This window comes from Blastomyces dermatitidis (assembly GCF_000003525.1).
Source record: "Blastomyces dermatitidis ER-3 genomic scaffold supercont1.4, whole genome shotgun sequence".
Taxonomy (NCBI): domain Eukaryota; kingdom Fungi; phylum Ascomycota; class Eurotiomycetes; order Onygenales; family Ajellomycetaceae; genus Blastomyces; species Blastomyces dermatitidis.
Window position 1 is genome coordinate 4,671,758 of NW_025544777.1, and position 20,139 is coordinate 4,691,896.

The 20,139-nt window shown below is 33.8% G+C and overlaps 1 protein-coding gene across 1 annotated transcript; it reads left to right on the forward strand.

Annotated features, from left to right (window-relative positions):
• Positions 1–1,679: 1,679 nt before the first annotated feature.
• Positions 1,680–2,192, forward strand: BDCG_04459 (uncharacterized protein; the record flags this gene model as incomplete). The annotated part of the gene is made up of 2 exons (XM_045420122.1): positions 1,680–1,892; positions 2,178–2,192. 2 exons carry the CDS (start codon positions 1,680–1,682, stop codon positions 2,190–2,192), a joined length of 228 nt encoding a protein of 75 aa, XP_045276287.1.
• Between the last annotated feature and the right edge of the window lie 17,947 nt (positions 2,193–20,139).

Genomic DNA, 20,139 nt, shown 5'->3' on the forward strand with positions numbered 1-20,139 from the left:
CACGAGTGTTTGATGCTCGTTCTTATAATAACATCTCAGACAAGATGTATAAGCCTCACACTTATAGATGTAAAAGAGTATGACATCTGTGTTTCTATTTCTGAAAACATGAATATCTTTTGCCTGTATCATGAAGTCAGATAACAGATATCAGAGAATAGACTGATACAGATCTATTATTTTAAAGAAATTCATTAGAGTAGATATTTCTGTAATATTGAACTTTACAGTTATAAAAAGTTTCTTGATATCTGTGAATATTATAACTTCATATATAATAAAATTCACAACAATTTTCTCTAAGAACAGGCAAATCAGTATCAGAAAGAAAAGATGAAAAAGAAAAAGACTTATAATTTTAACACTGTTAAGAGAGAAGATGATTCTCTGATATACATAAATAATTATCTTATTATAAATATTTAAAATAAATGTAATAATCAGTATTTACAACTGAGCTTTAGATAGTTATGTTATACACTGTCTTCATATAATAAATTGTTCTAGAAGTTGATAAGAAGAGCAAGAGTGTACACACTGAGAAATGTGATTCACTGAGTCTATACAATATCTTCTTGAAACAGAAAGAGCTAGTAATAAAGACAGTGATAAGAGCAGAAGTAGTGAGAGTAGAGATTACAGAAACAGAGATAGTGAGAGCAGAAGAATCAGATACAGAGATAGATGTAAGAGATTGAGAGAGAGCAGCAGAGAAAGAAACAGAGAGAGTAGAGAGAAATATAAGAGATCTGATTATATATAGTATAGACAATTTCTTCATTATTACAAGTCTTAATCGCTCGCTTGCGCTCGCTTATTCAGCTTGAAAAACGTGTCATTTAATCCCTCAGGTTGAATGTAATGAGATATTCATAAATATGAACAGCTGCATGTGACTTGTATAGATGAATTCCATGTAATTTACAACTGTTAATAGAGAACAACTACATAGGAAAAAGATGAATAACACTGTAGCAGTGTTGTAGAGTTAATGTAGAAGCTTTAAGTAAGATGTAATTAAATGTCAGACAGCTCATATAAAGATCTTAGAACTATAATATATATAGTCAGTAATTGAAACATGTCATAATTTACTTCAATTAATCATTAAATCATCTGAAATACAATTGAAGCAGTTAAAATGACTGAATGTAAGTAGAGAACTGAAAGAGAAACAGCTCAGAAATTATGAAATTACAGCTAATAATAGTGCAGAGCAAGCTCAGCAAGCTCAGAGAGCTCTGAAGACTCAGCAGCTCATTAATTCATTTACATCTGTCTTTCAGCAGTCACATCAGCAGCCTGCTAACATGTGAATGCCTGAACATAGGCTACAGCTGCTGATAGAATAAATAGCTAAGAAAGACAGTGAGATTGTTGCACAGCTGTGTGAGATGAAGCTCAAGAGAGATATAGTGCTGTGTGAGAAGAAATTCAAGCCTCAGCTAAAAAGAGTAATAAATATAGAATCAGTACTTGTTCACAGCTGTGATATTAAAGTCACTCTATCATACAGCTTATGTGAGAAGGATCACAGTTCATTTATTAAGTGTGTTATAATCTCTAGCATGTTAAAGAGAGTCTGTGTAAATTATTACTATAATTCACTGAGTAAACACTGCAGCTTGCAGTCTGATAAGTAATGAATCATCTCTATAGTATGTAAATTCATTAGTAAAATGTACATGCAAAATGTATATACTGATATGAAAATAACAGAGAATCAGCAGTTCTTCACCTCTGTCAATACAGAGAAGAATGAGAAGGAGAAGAGAAATAAGAAGAAGCAGACTGTCAGTGTGAAGCTGAATCAGGTGACTCAGCTGTTCAGTTCAGTTAAAAAGAAACAGATGACATTTGTAACTCTGAAGAATGAAGAGAAGAATGATAAAGTAAGTGACAGTGAGATCACAGAGTTAAAGTTGTTATAACTGCAGGTGAAGATGCACCAGCTCTGTAAGATGAAGAAAGAGATGAAACATTTGTGTAGAGAGTGAGATGAGGCTGTGAGCCTGTTGCAGATAGCTCAGCTCAGTCAACAGAGTGTCTTCACAGGCATTACAGCCCTGATTAAAAAATTCAAAAAATAGAGAGTGATGTGAGTGAGCTGTATGAGCTGTATGAGATGTGAGAATGAGCTCAGTGAAGTATTATTGCTTTTTTCTTTTCTTTAATAGTTAGTATCAAATTGAAATGACAGTTTTTTACATGTTCAAAGACCTCTATTTTAACATCTGATAATAGTATTGTATAGACAATGAACAAAAAACAGCAGTAGCAGAAGAATTAGTTAAGAAACTGTAGAATCTTTGAATATATCTCATTTAATGTACATCTCTCATCATTCTCATCTAGCAAGACAGTCAACTGGTTGACATCTGTAGTTTAAGAGAGTGTAATGTATAGCTGATCATATGAGAATACAGAGTTTCTGAGATCAATACTAACTGTAGAAAGAGACTGCTTCTGAGACTTGTTAATTATTATTACAAAGCATGAACAGACTGAAAACTGATAGTAAGTCATATCAAATGAAATCTCAACACCTGTATTTCCTCCTGTATAACCAACACTTGGCCTGTATTTAACATCACGCAAGGACTCATCATAAGCTCCGCTTGTATATGAGTATAATGGAAGAATAATAATAATAATAATAAAAATGAAATCTCAACAGTTTGAGCATGTAGATTGATTTATGATAGTATATGAACTGAATTCTTATATATACTGAATATGATCTTCATCTCAAGTAAATGAGTTATTATTCACTGAATAATTATTCTTATGCCATTGTAGAGCCCTTCAGATAGTCAGAGATTACACAGAAGTATAACAGAAGTGCTCACTTTTAATCTCAATACAGACAGTAACAGGGCTGAACAGTTAATAACAGTTAGATATTTATGAAAGAACTTCTTACAGTTCAGAGTCAGATCATCTGTATGAGTCATATCTGCAGTATAAAATGTATGAATATCATCTAATATGACTGTCATAATCTGTTCATTAATGTGAAATGTATTCTGATTTAATACAGTAAGAATGACATAGCTTTCAAAGTAATCAGAACAGACTGCTGCAGTTCTAAGTTCAGCTGTAGAAAACACTCTCTCACACAGCACACTGATGTCAGCAGTTTAATGAATATAGAATGAAAGATCAACATGATCAATACAGTTCAGATTATATGATATTTGATCAAGCTAATTCACAAATATTATATTGTCATCATTTACAGCCAGTCTCATATTCCTTCTCAAGTGCAGTACAGTTAATCACTGCTATATATATGAACACTGCAGACAAGCTGCAACAACTGCAGCACGCACAGCTGTCACATAATATAATAGACAGAGTCTGTGTAAAATCATCATCAAATATAACAGACACATCATCAAAAAGCTCATTCAATGAACATAAATCTTGAAGAAGATAGTTAACAATCTTCATATAATAGCAATGCTGTATGAGAGTCTCATTTCAAATAATCAAGTCTACAGTCTGTAGCAGATGACTCAGTTCACTGCAAATGATTATCTTTGACACAGAATCTGCATTCAATTCAATTGAGATGATAAAACATGAGTGAGCAGTTCTGCCACATGATAAAAGAATAGCTGCAATGTCAGAGAAAGTTATACAAAGAACTGTTTTTTCACCTGTATATAGACAGCTATAGAGAGCTCTGTAAAGAAATGTTTTGCCAGTGTCACTGAGATCTTGTAGAAAATAGTGAGATGACTGTAATTCTATTACAGTCAGAATTGAATTATATGCATGATATTAATCATCATTTAACTTCATCTGCAGAACATTCACAGTGACAATTTCCTCTATAAGATTATAGTTCTGCTTCTCAAAAAGTAGCTGATTTTTAATAAGATTATTTCATACAGAGCTGCATGCAGATAGGTCAAAGTCTGTAAGAATCTTGTTAAACTCATGCAGAAGCTGCTGAATAAGAAACAGATTATAGTTATAATATACATCTTCTGCAGAAGTATTGATAATACAGTCTGAATTCATCTAACACAGTCAATGTGAAAGATCATCACAGAGAGTATAGTAGAAACATGCTTAGAGAGCAGATGAATCTGCAACATTTTCATGAATTAATACAGTGACAAATACTGACTGCATGCAGTGAGCAGTTATAAATACAATAGCAGATTTAAATATAATAATTCACTTGTGGTTCGGAAGAACGTACGACCGTCGGATAATAACGCGGCCGCTTCCGAACTACTAGCGTACGCGTACAAGTGTAAAGGGGCCATAGCGTATGCTAATTAATTTAGTGTACAAGACTACAATATAAGAAGCCGGTGTATGCCTGTAATTGTACACTGACTTAAGCAACCTTTGAATCACATCTGATAGCATGTCTAAAAACCAGTGAGAAGCACAGGCTCCTTCAGAGTGTGATAATTCCATCTATGAAGTGATTTATAGTTATCATACCAGTGTGGTCCTAGAATGTCTCAAAAGATAGCATATGAAAAGCAGTGAGTGAAAGAGCATCTGATTAATACTGCTTCACTTATTGAGGGAAAACTCCACACCCAGGCAAATGCCATGTATGCGAACAGATGAGGTGTGAGAAAAGGAATGAGAGTGATGAACCAGATTCAAAGAAGACTGCTCTTCACTTAAAGAGATAAAAGAGAGGAGTGGCCATCACTGAAGTTATACAATGATAACAGAGTGATATAGTGATATAATGATATAGTGATATAATAATACAGTAATATAGTGATATAATAATACAGTGATAATGATAGACATCATACAATTAACAAGAAATCACTGAAATGAATACCTTCTCTAGCTGATATAAACAACACTCTTCTCTGCTATCTGAACTGAAAGATATGCAGAACCTCTCAGAGGGTTTACTTAAAGCAGTAAGAAAAGTGACTGAAACTGCTGAATCAGAATCAAAGCTCTGTACATGTACAAGGATTCTAAACAAGATCAAGGCCTTGTGTACACAGTGACAGGCTGAGACAGAAGTTAAATAACAATTGATATTCACTGCAGATCAGGCATTCACTATAAAGAGCTTCACTGATGCAATCATCATCATTAATAAGAATAGAGAAAATCAGATCTTAGATCTGCAGTAGAAGATTAAATATTTACACAGATAGATGACTATATTAAACCTGAAGATCTCATCACAATCATTCATAATCTCTTCAGAAGTGTACACATTATCAGAGATCACTGTGCAGAATGAGAATCTGAGTATGAGATACATTAAGTTAAAAGATCTGCTAAAGTTATTAAGCTTTAATAACAACTGAAAAAATAATACTGTAATCAGCTGACTAAGTCAGATGCAATTATATTATCAGATTGAATGTGAACTCACAGACAGATAGTTAACAGAATTTTAACAAGTCTTAAGATCTGTCACATTTCTATACAGAAAAGTGAAGTCATTATAAATAACTGATAAAAAGATAAATCTCACAGATTCAGAGCAATATTCATTTTCACAAACATGAAATGAGTTTTTCAAATGAATCTTGCACAACTTTGAGAAAGTGAATGTATGAGATAAGTATTACAAACACTTTACTGAGTGTAGACAAGTGAGTGATCTTATATTATACTTCACACACTTCAGCTTACACTATCTTATATTGAATGAAGAGCTTTCAATATCTTTCTGTTTACAGATCTTTATTCATGATCTTACATCTGAGTTAAGAGCAGAATGAAAATACTTAATCTCATAATCAGGCACAGTGAAAGAAGCATACAACATTCTTATCATACAGAAATAAGTGAGTTAATTGTGATAGAAAATACTGTAATCAAGTATATCTCAGTGAAGAATAGATAATCAGACTTCTATAACACAAGTTATATATCTGAATGTGATAAATTTAGATCTGAATGCTATTACTAAAGCACTGAATCTTCTGAAAAAGAAATTCTCTGAGTGAAAATCTTGATATTATGAGCATTGAGCTTGTTTTAACTGTGAATACTAAAATCATGATGTAAAAGATTGCACTCAGCATGCACAGTTAAAAAACTAGCAGAATCAGTGAGCTTGAAGACACTCACTGATATTCTATGAAAAGTCTTCAAAGTGAAAGAGATGTCTGCATTAGATAATTCTCTGAATTCTGTGAATATAAAGAAGAAGCAGGCTTCTGACTGAAGTGTGAGTGAGAATGAAGTGAACACTCATCTCAATGCCTTAAGACCTGAAATGTTAATGTATAGAGAACACTTGAGTAAGAATTAAGAGATGACTGTAAAAGTGTTAGCAGACACAGAAGCTTCTACACAATATATTGATAATTATATAATCTGAAGATTGAAAGAGATTCACTGAGTGAAGAATCTCTGATATATAAGATTATCTGATAACTGATATTTAATATTATCTACAAGAGTAAGAGTTCTCTTGCACTTCAGAGAATGATCTTGCTATATTTAAGTGCAAGAGCTGCAGAATGTGAAATATGACCTTATTCTCAGACTCAATTAATTTCAAAGGTTCAATTCACAGATTCAATGACATACATATCATATGCAGTTGACTAATAGAAAGAAAATGGTTTATACAATTCTATCAACTGATATGAGAAGAATATTTCACATCTCTGATATAGAAGGGTTAAATCTGCTTATACATTAACAAGCAAAGAGAACAATTCATAAGACCTTATTCAAAAGCATTCTGTATGTTATACAGGACTCAGAAGTGGAGAAAACCAAGATAAAGAATATGCAGAAGAACAAGTGTATGAAGAAGCTTCTGAAGAAGTATGAAAAGATCTTCTGAACAGATCTTTCATCAGAATTACTGTCAGAACAAGAATTTGTACATGAGATTGATACAGAGGATACAAAATCAGTCAATCAGAATGCATACTCTCTGTCACAAACACATCTTGAAGAACAGAAGTATCAGATCACAGACCTTCTAGAACATAGTCTCATATAACTCTTCTCAAGCATGTGGGGCTTTCCAGTCCTATTCATGAAAAAGGCAGATAAAGAGTGATGAATGTGTATCAATTATCAAGCACTTAACAAGCTTACAATCAAGAATGAATATTCACTGTCATGAATTCAATAACAGTTGAATACAGTCAGAAACATCTGATATCTATTAAAGATTGATCTTCTCTCAGAATACTGGCAGATCTGTGTAGATGAACTGTCAGTCTCATGAACTGTGTTTAATACACAATGAGAGAAGTTTGAATTTCTGACAATGTTATTCAGTCTGACAAATATGCCTGTTATCTTTTAAACAATGATGAATACAATTCTTTATAAACAGAATGAAATCTCATATCTTGTATATCTCAATGACATTCTAGTCTTTTCAAACTCATACAATGAACATCTGAAGCATCTTGATAAAGTGCTTACAACTCTGACAGAGTATAAGCTCTACATTAAATCAATCAAGTGTGTGTTTGAAATGAAAGAGTTGAAGTTTATAGAACATGTAGTAAGTGATGACTGTATACACTTTATTTCAGAGAAATTGAATATCATAGTGAATTAACTGCAGCTGAGAAATGTACACTATGTACAACAGTTTCTTGAGTTGATCTTATACTACTGCAGATTCATCAAGGATTTCACATGAATATCTGCATCACTCTCAGATCTCTTAAGAGAAACAGATATGAATCTGTGAAAGAAGAAGTTTCATTCAATTATCTGAAATATCACATGTGAAGAGGCTTTTCTCACACTGAGAAAATGTATAACAATATTCTCAGTGCTTATTCAATCAGATTGTAATAAATCTTTCTACATTGAGATGAATGCATTCAAATGAGCTATCAGAGATGCTCTTCTACAGATGAGTAAGAATGACAAGCTGCACTCAGTAGCATACAATGATAGAAAACTATCAGATGCTGAGCTCAATTACTCAGTGTATGAAAAGAAATTACTAGCAATCAAGCACATGCTGATGTTATGAGATAGATATATTAACAACAGACATACAACAACAGTGATCACAGATCACAAAAGCCTCATCTATCTACAATTGATAACAAAACCTTTCAAATGCTTAGTATATTGAATCTCAGAGTTTCAAGTGTACAATCTTCATATCAAATACTGAAAGAAATTGAACACTGTGATGTCTGATGCAATCAGTTGCAGACCTGATTTCATGAGTGAGAATTCTGTGAACCAGGCACAAGAGACATTCACATTAAACACACTGAGAAAATGCAAGAAATCAGAATGAGTGAATATCATGATCTCTCACTTGAAGAATGACAAGATGTCAGATGATAAGCATCTCATGAAAGCAGTAGAAGAGATGCTCCTGAACTTCAAGCTGAGGAAATTGAAAAACAACATTGTGCTTTACTATGATCTAGAATATACAGAAGCTCTCTATCTAGAATCTTCATTTAGACATGACTTGATAACTCATATACACAAGGAATTCAGTCACTTAGAAAGCCCTGAACTCATGAATGTACTCAAATCAAGAGTATACTGGCCAAGCATGGCTGAGAACATTCAGGCATACACTCACAAGTGCCTGAATTGTCAGGTTGTGAAAGAATCTAAGAAAGAATTAGAATGTGAGAAAGTGTAACACCAGATGAAGTGTATAATACAACTGTTTGAATGATGAAGAGTGAACCTCATAGACATATTGCCATGAATGTCAAATGGAAATTGATGAATAATAACTGCTATTGATTACACTACTGACTGGCCAGTCATGAAAGCAGTTTCAGAGATGATGAAGAAGATGATGATGAAGTTTCTACATGATGAAACCTATATCAACTATGAAATGCTGTGTGAGATTCTAACTGATAATAATACAAACCTTGTAGAAGAAGCAGTGAGGCATTTTGTAAGCCAGTTACAGACAAGACATTGTAGAACAACACTATATCACTCACAGATAAACAGAAAGATGGAACACTTGAATGAAATCTTGAGCAACATGCTGATGAAATATCTAGTGAGCAAGCCTACAAGATTATGAGATGAATATCTCAGGCAGATGCTATTAGCCATGTGAATCCAGCAGCATGCAGTCATCAAGTGTTCATCATTCTACCTGTTGTATGAATTGCATCTGTGCATCCCGGAGAATGCTTCAGAAAAGGTGAGGGAGAAAACAGCAGTTACAGATACAGCAGTTGCAGATGCAGAATCAAGATTGAAAGAGATCAGCCACACATGTGCAAAAGCTAATGAGTTACTCCTGAATCAAGCAATTCAATTGAAAAGAATATAAGACTCACTTATTATGAAATTGAGTCTCAAGATGAAAATGTAAGTTCTCATATGCAACAAGAGTTCTGAGAAGTTTCAACCTAGATGGTTTGAGTCATATAAAATACTCAAATCACATTCTCTGAGAATGTACACATTGAAAGAATCAGAGAGACAGATCTTATATAACTTAATTAATGATTCATGACTTATGAAAACAAAGATGCAAGACTCAAGTGAATTATGATTATTCACAGCACTATCATCAGTGTTGAAAAAGAAGAGACTTATAATTAAAAAGTCTCACAAAGTAAGAGAAATCATAGACACTTACAAATCAGATAATCTCACTTATTCTGATCTTTTCATGATTATAAGAAAAGAATGGGAAGAAATGAAGAAATCAGATGAATATCACACTTCAATAAGTGATAAGACTGTAGCTGATTGTATGATAATGCACTGCAGACAGTGAGTGTAATGTAACAAAGAGTAATCTCAAAGTAGCAGACTTGCACATAAGTCAGATTGCAGAAGAAAAAGGAATTCAGAGTTGAATTTAACTGTTTACATCAGTTCAATTGTAGAGATTATAGAGAATGAACTATCTGAAACATCTGCAGATGCATGAGACCAAGTCATCTTAATCTCTGAGAACACTCAGAGATTAGATGAGGTTAGTTTTGATGAACTATTCACTGTAGTGATCTGAGTGAGTGAAGAGAGACAGTATAATGTGTAAGACAGAATCACAAAAGATGAAAGCTGCTGAACCTAGTCACTGAACACTGTATTATATAGAGGTCATATAAGAGTAGTGACTAGCAGATAAAGAAAAAGTGTAAGAAAAGAAATAATGAATTGATCATCAATTATAAGAGTTGACTGCAAAAGATAAATGTTATTATACACACTTCATTCATTTTCATATATTATATATTTAATCTATTTTCAACATCACATCACCTGAAAAACATCAAAAACAAAGAAAATCTCAAAACTTGAGATCTGTAAGGAATTCAAGAGCTGCAAGCCACTCTTGCAACAATGCTGTGCATGTCTTCAATTCCTCTACCACTCTGTATACAACATTAATGTCATTTATTGCAAGATTGACTGAAATGCCAATATAGGAATGCACATGTGTATACATAGAGAAATTGAAGAAGAGTGCGGGATCTGCAGAACCAGGAGCCAGGGCAGAAGAGACAGAGATGGAAGAAACAGAAGAAAGAGAAGACACAGAACTGAATAAATGACAGTGAGAGTCACTCAGAGCTGAATACTTATGATCTGATATGTGCACAATCTTCTCTGCAGAGGAGAAGGAGAGAGAGAAAGTAATAGAAGAAGCTTAAGAGCAGGAGAGAGTAGTCTCAGCAGTGTTGTCATCTTTGATCAGAATGATCTCTGACATCAGAGCAACTAAGAATCATTGTTAGTGTATGAAAATCACAAAAGCAGAAGTAATAATTACTGAATGAACACTCACTGATCTTAGAATTGTACATGCAATTACAACATGCACAAGGCTTCTCAGAAAGAGAGAGAGAAACACAGAAGAATGCAGGAAGCAGAACACAGCATGTGAACAGCTCATTCTTATAACAACATTTCAGATAAGACATACAAGCCTCACATCTGTGAGTGTAAAAGAGTACAACATTCGCATTTCTGTTCCTGAAAACACAGATATTCTTCATCTGTATCACAAAGTTGAACAATAACTGCTAGAGAATAGGCTGATATGAGTCAATTATTCTGAAGATATTAGTCAGAGTGAATGTATCTGTAATATTGAATTTAACAGTTATAAAAAGTTTCTTGATATCTGTGAATATCACAACTTCATACACAGTAAAACTCATAACAATTTTCTCTAAGAACAGAAAAATCAGTGTCAGAAAGAAAAGATGAAAAGAAAAAGACTTATAATCTTGACATTGTTGAGAAGAGAGATGATTCTCTGATATGAATAAATGATTCTCTTATTATAAATATTTAAAACAAATATAATAATCAGCATCTGCAACTGAGCTTCAGATAGTTGTGTTATATACAGTCTTTATACAATAAATCATTCTGAGAGTAGATAAGAAGAGCAGAAGTATATATACTGAAAGATGTGATTTATTAAGTCTATACAACATCTTCTTGAAATGAGAAGAGCTGGTCATGAAAGCAGAGACAGCAAAACCAGGAGTGGCAGAAGTGAGGGTCGCGGGAACAGGGGTAGCAGGAGCGGGAGAACCAGACACAGAAGCAGATGTAGAAGATTGAGAGAGAACAGCAGAGAAAGAAACAGAGAGGGCAAGAGAGAACACAGAAGACTCAGTCACACATGACACAGACAATTCCTTCATTATCATGTTCTTCAAGTTCTCAATCAATGATTCAACACTGAGTTCACTATCATTGACAGACATGAATCTGTCAATGTGTGAAGATTCTATGTGAATAAAAACAACATATCAGCATCTGTGTTCATGTAAAATTGTACCAGAAAACACAATCAGAAACCTGCTGAGAAGGAAACAGTTGAGAATGTATGAGAAGATAGAGAAGATGTGTCATTCATAGTAGTATGTTCTGATGATTGTTAGAAGATAAACAAGTTCTGATCATGTTTCACAATGCATTACACTTACTGCTAACAAACTGCCTGATATGAGCACTGTAAGAATGCTTGTTATGAGAATAGAGAGTCATCATCAGGAACACATATAATGTGATAGATGAACAGATGAAAAGAGTTGAACAGAAGAAGAGATAGAAATCTTGAATGAGATGATGATATTTGATGATGACAATGATAGAGATGATGATTGAAGAATGAGAAAAGTTAGTGAATGAGTGATGTAATATAGTGAAAGTTTCTTTGTGAGAGTGTACACAGAATGCTAGCCAAATCAGAAATAGATCACATAATTGTGAAACACTAGTGGCAAGCTAATCCACATGAAGCTAGGGTGTACAACATGGTCATGTGAGCGTGACTGAATCTGGTGGGAAAGAATGTGGTTTGGAAGAACATACAATCATCAGATAATAACACAGCCGCTTTCAAACTACTAGTGTACATGTACAAGTGTAAAGGGGCCATAGCATACACTAATTAATTTAGCGTACGAGACTACAATATAAGAAGCCGGTGTACGCCTGTAATCGTACGCTGGCTTAAGCAACCTTTGAATCACACACTCATTATTATTATACAGAAGATCAAGTGTCTGACATACTATATAAAATGTAGAGTGACAAACATCATTCACTGTTTACAGAGTCTCAAAGCTTAATGAATCATGTATATTAATAAGAAGCAGCTGTAAAAAGAATACCTCATTATTATATAAACTGAGATAAGATAGACAGTTAACTGATCTTCTTTTCACATAGCTCTTTCACCTTCAGTTACATTTGTCTTAAATAAAATGATGAGGAAATTCTTGATAGAGATACTGAACATTCAGATGTGAATTGTTATAGACAAAGAATGCTATGAACTTAGATATATTATTTATCAAACATTCAGTAATATATTCATGATCTTCATATTCAGATTCAGAGAAGTAAATCATCTGATAATCTGATAAATGAATAGATAATATCTCAACAGATGAAAACTTCTGATGTATACAGAATATGAATATACATCATACAGTCTCAGTTAAGCTGATATAACACTCATGCAGTTGAATATCAATCTCATCATTGAAGTCAACAATACAGAGAGCAGTGCAGTTCAGACCCTTGTAGATATATTTATTAATGTATTTAATGACTTCAACAGAGGCACAGATCTCTACATTTATATATACTTTATATATACAGATAAGATAGAGATTGTATGAAATAACTCATTGATTATCAATTACAATCTCACTGTTATTAACAGTATATTTAAAGAAGATAGATGAATCATACTTCTGTCTGTACAGAGAATAGTCATTCTCTTCAATAGCTGTAGCACTCTGAAAAGCTTTAAGAAAACATTTTATACATCTGTCATTCTCATGACAGAGGCTCACTCTGCCAGCATTACATGAACTATGAATCATGAATTTACAGACTAATTCACTCAATTCATCTATATTCTCAGCAGAGCTTGACAGCTCTGCAGATATAATATCATCAATTGTATCAGACTGCAAAAACTGCTCAGAGTTCTCTAGTCAGATTAACAGATACATATAAGACAGTTCACATTTTTAATATTCAATTGTTCATACTCTGATCAACATCAGTCTGAACAGCTGTTCAGATTTGAGAATGTTAAGAAAATGAAAAATCTTCATTGTAAAAATATATACAATCAAATCTAAGTGATTCACTACAGTCTGATCAGAGAGCAACTCACAGATAATCTTCTCTCACTCAGAATTGACTGTGAAAGTAATGAAAAGAGTTTAATATCTGTAGTTGAAGACAATTGTCATAGAATTCTGAAACAGTTTATGTATAAAATGTTCACTGTCTATATAAGAAGTAGATAATATTACATAGTAACTAAGCTGCTTATAATCTGTATCATCTGTCTGTATAATATTATATAGATCACTATATTGATCTGCATGAATTTTCAGTTAATGAGTACAGACTCAGTTCAGCTGCTGTTCATCAATATTTGTATAGACATTAACTAAATATTATTGAAATAGACATCTGATCTGAAAAAGAGAAGTATCAATATTATCTCATTGAAAAAGATTATATGCATACTACATACACAGAGTCAGGCTACAGCTGTCATACTCATCTTCATTCTTAACAGCATTATTAACATCATTATCAGAGCTGTTACAGATGAGTAAGAGATCTGTAAGCATATTTATACTAATATATCAGCTATGATCTCTGAAAGGAAAAAGTAGAACATAATATAGTGAAAGATATAACAGACTATAAGAATCAATATATATGAGACTCAAGTCAGCACTGAGCTGTTATAGTGTCAGAAGAATGATATGAAAGTAATAAGCACTGCTGAGAGTGTTCTATATAACAACTGCAATCTCAGAGACAGTAGACAGATTCTTACAGCAGTGATCATTGTCTGTCTTCAGCTGTAGAACAGGGTTCAAATTGATATATACAGCAGAGCTGTTCTGTAGTATCTCTCATACAGACTGATAAAGCTGAATAAAAGAATTAATCTTGAGAACATTAGCAGTTATAATAATATAATAGAAGAATATGAAAAAGCAAATGAATGAACAGTAAGCAATGCAATACAGATATAATTAAATATACTAGAATATATAACAGAGTCTGCATCATTTAAAATACTCACATCAAACTGTGAATTATGAATTCATATTTATACAAAACAGACATTCTCATCTGGCTCAGACTCTAATAGCTCTTACAGATGATAGAGTTCTCTCTGTATTTGAAATAGCATCAGGCTGCTAGTAGTCAGATGACTCAGATGTGAATCCTGCTTATACTTAATAGATGTAAATGCCAGAGCAGAGTTGTAGTTCTGAATATGCTTATGAAAATGCTTCGCATCAGCTGTATTGTTATTAAACAGCTTACATAGCTCTTGTGAGAGTTCTTTGACAGACAGTAGTCTTACAGCATCTCTTGCACAGCATGTGAAAAACACTGATAGAGTCTTTGATGACTCATGTACACATTTGTCAATTCAATGCTTAGCTCTGCAGACAGAGCAGCAGACATTCATTTGGTCAAAATCAAGTGATTGATGGCAATGAGTGTAGAACTGAAAGCCACAGAGAACAGACCAGTGGCCGCGAGTGATTGAAGAATTAATAGCTGGTTCAGAGGTAGTTGAGCCAGTTCAATTATTGAGGATATCAAGGGACAGTCACTCTGATGAATTCACACATATATGATCTGCATGAACTGCTGCAGCAGCTGTCAGACAACAGCATTTGACATTACAGGCACATTCATGATTGAGAGCCTGGAAGTTGTTACAGTTCTTGAACACACAATTGACAGCATGAAACAGGTGAGATGAACAGTCTTCATGACATGTATCACAGTGTGACAGCTCAACTCACTGTGAGTTGAGCACAGAAGCAGCTATATCTCTCAATAGCAGATAGAAAATTTGAACTGAATGTGTCTGACATGCATAATGCTGAGCTTGACAGCATGTAGAGCATGTACAGAATAATGCATTGAATTGAGAATGTTCAAACGCGCTGAGAGGATGAGAATCCTCACATGTCAAGCAGCAGTGCATGAAAGAGTATATTAATGAATACACAGGTTGTAATGAATGTAGATAAGAGTATAAAGAATGTAAATGCAGTAGAGAACATCTGTAAAGAAAATTATTATTATTATTATTATTCTTCAATTATAGATGTATGCAGTCAGAGACTATGACATCTACCTGAGAACTTTTAGTTCTCAGGGTTTTTCCTATATCTGTAAAGTTAACTATTATACATTCATCAATTTCAGATATGCAAAATCAGAAAATTCCAGCTCAGAATACAAAAACAGTTTACAAATTGCAGTGTTTTAACATCATCTCATACTTTGAAATCATTTGACAATATCATGACAAAGGAAAAGAGAACACAGTCTTAAAGATAGACACATTAAATAGATAGACAGAAAGAAATTGAAAGAAAAAGATAAAATAAAGAAAGACTGTAACAAAACAAATTATTAAAAGATAGTATATAGCTGTTTTAACAGACTATATCTGGTTGATTTCCTCCTCTTCATATTCAGATAATTCTGAATTTAGCCATTTTCTTGTAGCTGCTTGAGTTTCTGATAGAAAGTCTATTAAGTATTTAATTCCTGTCTCAGTTGAGAATATGTAAGAATAAGTGCTCGCAGGCGATTATTCGGGTGTTTGCAGCTTGATGTGATATGTACTGTTAACTACTAGAAGTGTTCGCGGTAGGAAGATAAATGTAGGGATCAAATGTATAATAGCATTCAAGCTGAGTTGTGAATAGTATTCATGAACTTCAGTCTATATAGTTGTGTGTAGCCAAGGGCCGCTAGCCCTATTGATTACATGAGAGATAGGAATAGAGATAAAGAATTCATGAGAAGTGGGATTTCTTACATACTTCTCCCTCTCTAAGGCTTTGTCTGTGAAGCCTTTCACTGAGTGACTTCATAGTCAGCTCAGCACTGCAGTGATACTTAGACTGGCCGCCGGGACTATGAATTTCACGTTTGGTCCCATTTGGTCTGGTCCCATACATTTCTTGGCGTGAATCCCGCTGGGACTGGCTATCAAAAAAACAGGTAAAGTGACTATATATGAGATCTTAAAATGGAACCATGACTTGAAAAAAATGAGAAAGTGATCCCATTTGGTCCCATTTAGTCCCATTCTTGACATAAAGTTACTATTTTTAGACATTTTAAGGTTTTTTTTAGACTATTTTTAATTTTTTAAAAAGTAATGCTTTTTGGTAACACTCAAATGAGATTTAAAGTCATTTAAAGCAATAAAAATAATTTAAATTGAGAAGTGGAAATCATGGTCCCATTTGGAAAATGTGACAAGAGTAGACAGTAAGTCCCACTGGGACAGTATGGGACTACTATCTAATGTTAAAACTGTGTAATGGGATCAGTCGAATTGGTAATGGGACTATCAAAAAATCTGGTCCTGGTCCCAGACACGGTCACACGGTCAGTCTAGTGATACTCACTAAAAATCCTTTATATCTATAAAAAACCTCAGTGAGGAAAAATCCCTTGTTATCACAAAGAGAAAAGAGTCTGTCACTCAGTTCCTTGTTTCACAAGGTTCTTTATAGTCTACAGATTCTTCTCTGACTATCATGCAGATTCATCTCACATCTTTCATACAGAAGAGTTTCAGTTGACTCTCAATCATTTTCATGAGATTCTTGTGTGATCATCACATAGATTCATCTCACAGATGAATCACTCTCTGTGAGATCACTCTCATTAAAGAGAAACATTTGTGAGTTGATCTTTCATTCATTCTCATAAATCATTGCTCTTTGACACTGTAGAATTATGAGGAATTTTTCATTCTTTCATCAACTCTGTAGAATTGTAGAATCAAGATATTCACAGTCTGCAATCACTCTTTGTAATCATATAGAAAGATTCAGACCTGCAATTCACAATCACTCTTGTTTACTAGAGTGATCTGACTGTTTTACAGAATCACTCACAGTGTAAGCAAACCTCTCTAGAGTAGTATAAATATCTCAGATCTGTTCACAGAATCTCATCTTCTTTTCTCTTTTTCTGTAACAGCTTTCATTCTTACAAACTGTGAGTATTCTCATTCATCTATGAAGTGTTTTTATTCAGATGACAGAGAGAGAGTGTTTCTGACAATGTCTGTATATTGATTCAAGAACTTCTCAAGAATAAAAATTTTTCAATTTCAATATCTTTATAAACAATGTCTGACTGCTGTTAAGCTTCTTATGAGTATTCCTGCAACTTCTCTGATCACTTTTTATCAGCTGATGAAGCAGAGACACTGCTGCTCATGATCACATCTTCATCTCTCTCAGCCTCATCACCACATCTGATCTTCAGGCCAGTGGCTCACCTCATTTCTTCCCCAGGTCAGTCCCTGGCTCTAAGCAGTGCAGTTCTTCTCTTTGCTGTAAGTCTTCTCATAAGTAATTTCTTACAGACTCTAGCTGACAGTTCTTACAAAGCTCTCAGTGTTGTCAGTGTCTTCTGCGGTCTTGCAGGCCTACAATCACCCTCTCCCTGCTCACACAATCTCTGATCAGGCATATGCAAATATGTCTAGATTCTCTATCAATGATTCTTGCACTGCAGCGCATTTCCACAATCTCATTATCAATGAGAGATGAGTTCTCAGATACTCATAAAATCTGGGTAATCAAGGCAATGTGAATGCCATGAATTCATGACAGAAGTTGATCTGAACAGATAAGCTCTCTCTTCACATTCTCATTGTTTCCAGACTGAATACTTCAGCATAACTGAGAGAGCAGACACAGCTTCATAAGGAATATCTGATCACACACACAGATGACCAGTCTTCAAGATTCTGTCACAACTGTGTACACTCTGATGTTCAGCTCTTCTGAAGTCTGTGCATTTCTGACAGTCTTCACATCAAATACAATAATTATCTGTATCACAGACATGATACTCTCTACTTCTTTGAAGAAGAAAATTAATAGTTGTGAGAGAGTTGAGTATTATAGATATTAATAATGTAAGTGTGAATTTTCTTTATTTTTTCTTTATTAATCTCTAAATTGCATTCATAGCTCTGTTTATTTTCTTGTTTTTTAGCTTTAATGAGAACATGTTTTCTTCTTTTCTTGCATACACTGCAGACTGTTCATCTCAGTAGAAACTCATCATCTTATAGACTAGAGTTTATAAATAACAGTGTTAATATCTTTATCATAATCAGATTCTTAGTGAAGACTGTATCATTCTGACTTATCAGAATTCACAGTATGAAAGTCATGTCTCAGCTTCTACAGATGTCTTATCTACTCAGATAATTCTCAAGTGAACTTATTCATCTTATCAGAATACTCTTATCACTGAATCTTGAATTGAAGCTTATAATCTCACTTCTCTGAGTTAACAATCTCTTTGATCTGATATTCTCTTTCACTCTCTAGTGCTTTATGAACAGAGTGATGAGTCACAGAATTCTCTTCTGAGAATTTCTTATATTCACAGAGCAAAGAGATATAAAAAACATTATATATCTATAACTCAGATGACAGTTTCAATCTGTAGAACTGCAAGCTAACTTTCTTCACAATCTTGTAAGACTCTGTTCACAAGAGATTCAGCTTCTTACTAGATCTCTGTGTAATAATGTTTTCTAGACTCAGTCAGACTCTATTATCTTTCTTGAAACTCTTTATAATATGCTTGAAGTCATAGTATCTCTTCTGATACTCTTGAGTCTTTCTCAAGAATTCACAGGCTTTCTCCCAGATCTTCTGAATTCTCTCAGCTCATTCACAGGCATCATCACACTCTATAGTGTACTCTCACAGGTTCATCAAGATCATTTACAGATGAGTCTCAGTGAGCATCTCAAAGAAGGTTTTATCTGTACTGACATGCTTTAAGTTGTTGTACATGAACTCTGTGAGTAATAATCAATGCACTTAGTCATTCTGATTGTAATTAACAAAGTATCACAGATACTGTTTCAATATACTCATCAGGCATTCTGTCTGATCATCTGTCTATTAGTGAAAAGTCATGCTTAGATCTCATGAGATCTTCAGTATAGTCATCAGATCAGATCAGAACTCTTCTATAAAGATTAATTCTCTATCTGAGATAATGTTCACAGACAACTCATGCAACTGAATCATATTACAGATGAAGATATGAGTCAAATTCTTTGACTTCAAGTCCTTGCAGATGAATATAAAGTGTGTCATCTTAGTGAAGTAATTCACTATCACCAGCACACTGTCAAAGCAGGTATTATATATGTCCTTGCTTTCAGAGAGGCTTACAAGAGCATTCATTTCTAGCTGTTCTCAAGGTTCTCACAGAATGAGTAGAGGAGTAAGTTCTTTATATGATCTGAATCACACTACTCACAAACTCTGATAAACAGCACAAGAATTCACTATCTTCTTTATAAGTTCTCACATCTTCAGTCAGAAGTATTTTCTTGTAAGTAACTCATGAGTTCTAGTATCTGTAAAATAACCTGCTAGAGAAGAGTTATAATATCTTTTAATAAGTTCTACACATAGAAACTCATTCACAGGCACATAAATCCAGCCCTCTCTTCACAAGAGATTATTTAAGTCTCTTCAATTCTTTATTTCTGCAGAGTTGATCTCTGTTATGAGCAGTTTCTGAATATACTGAGTATATTCATTCTTCAGTTGCAGTTCAGACAATCTGAATAGAAGATCTTATAAAAACTTATACTCT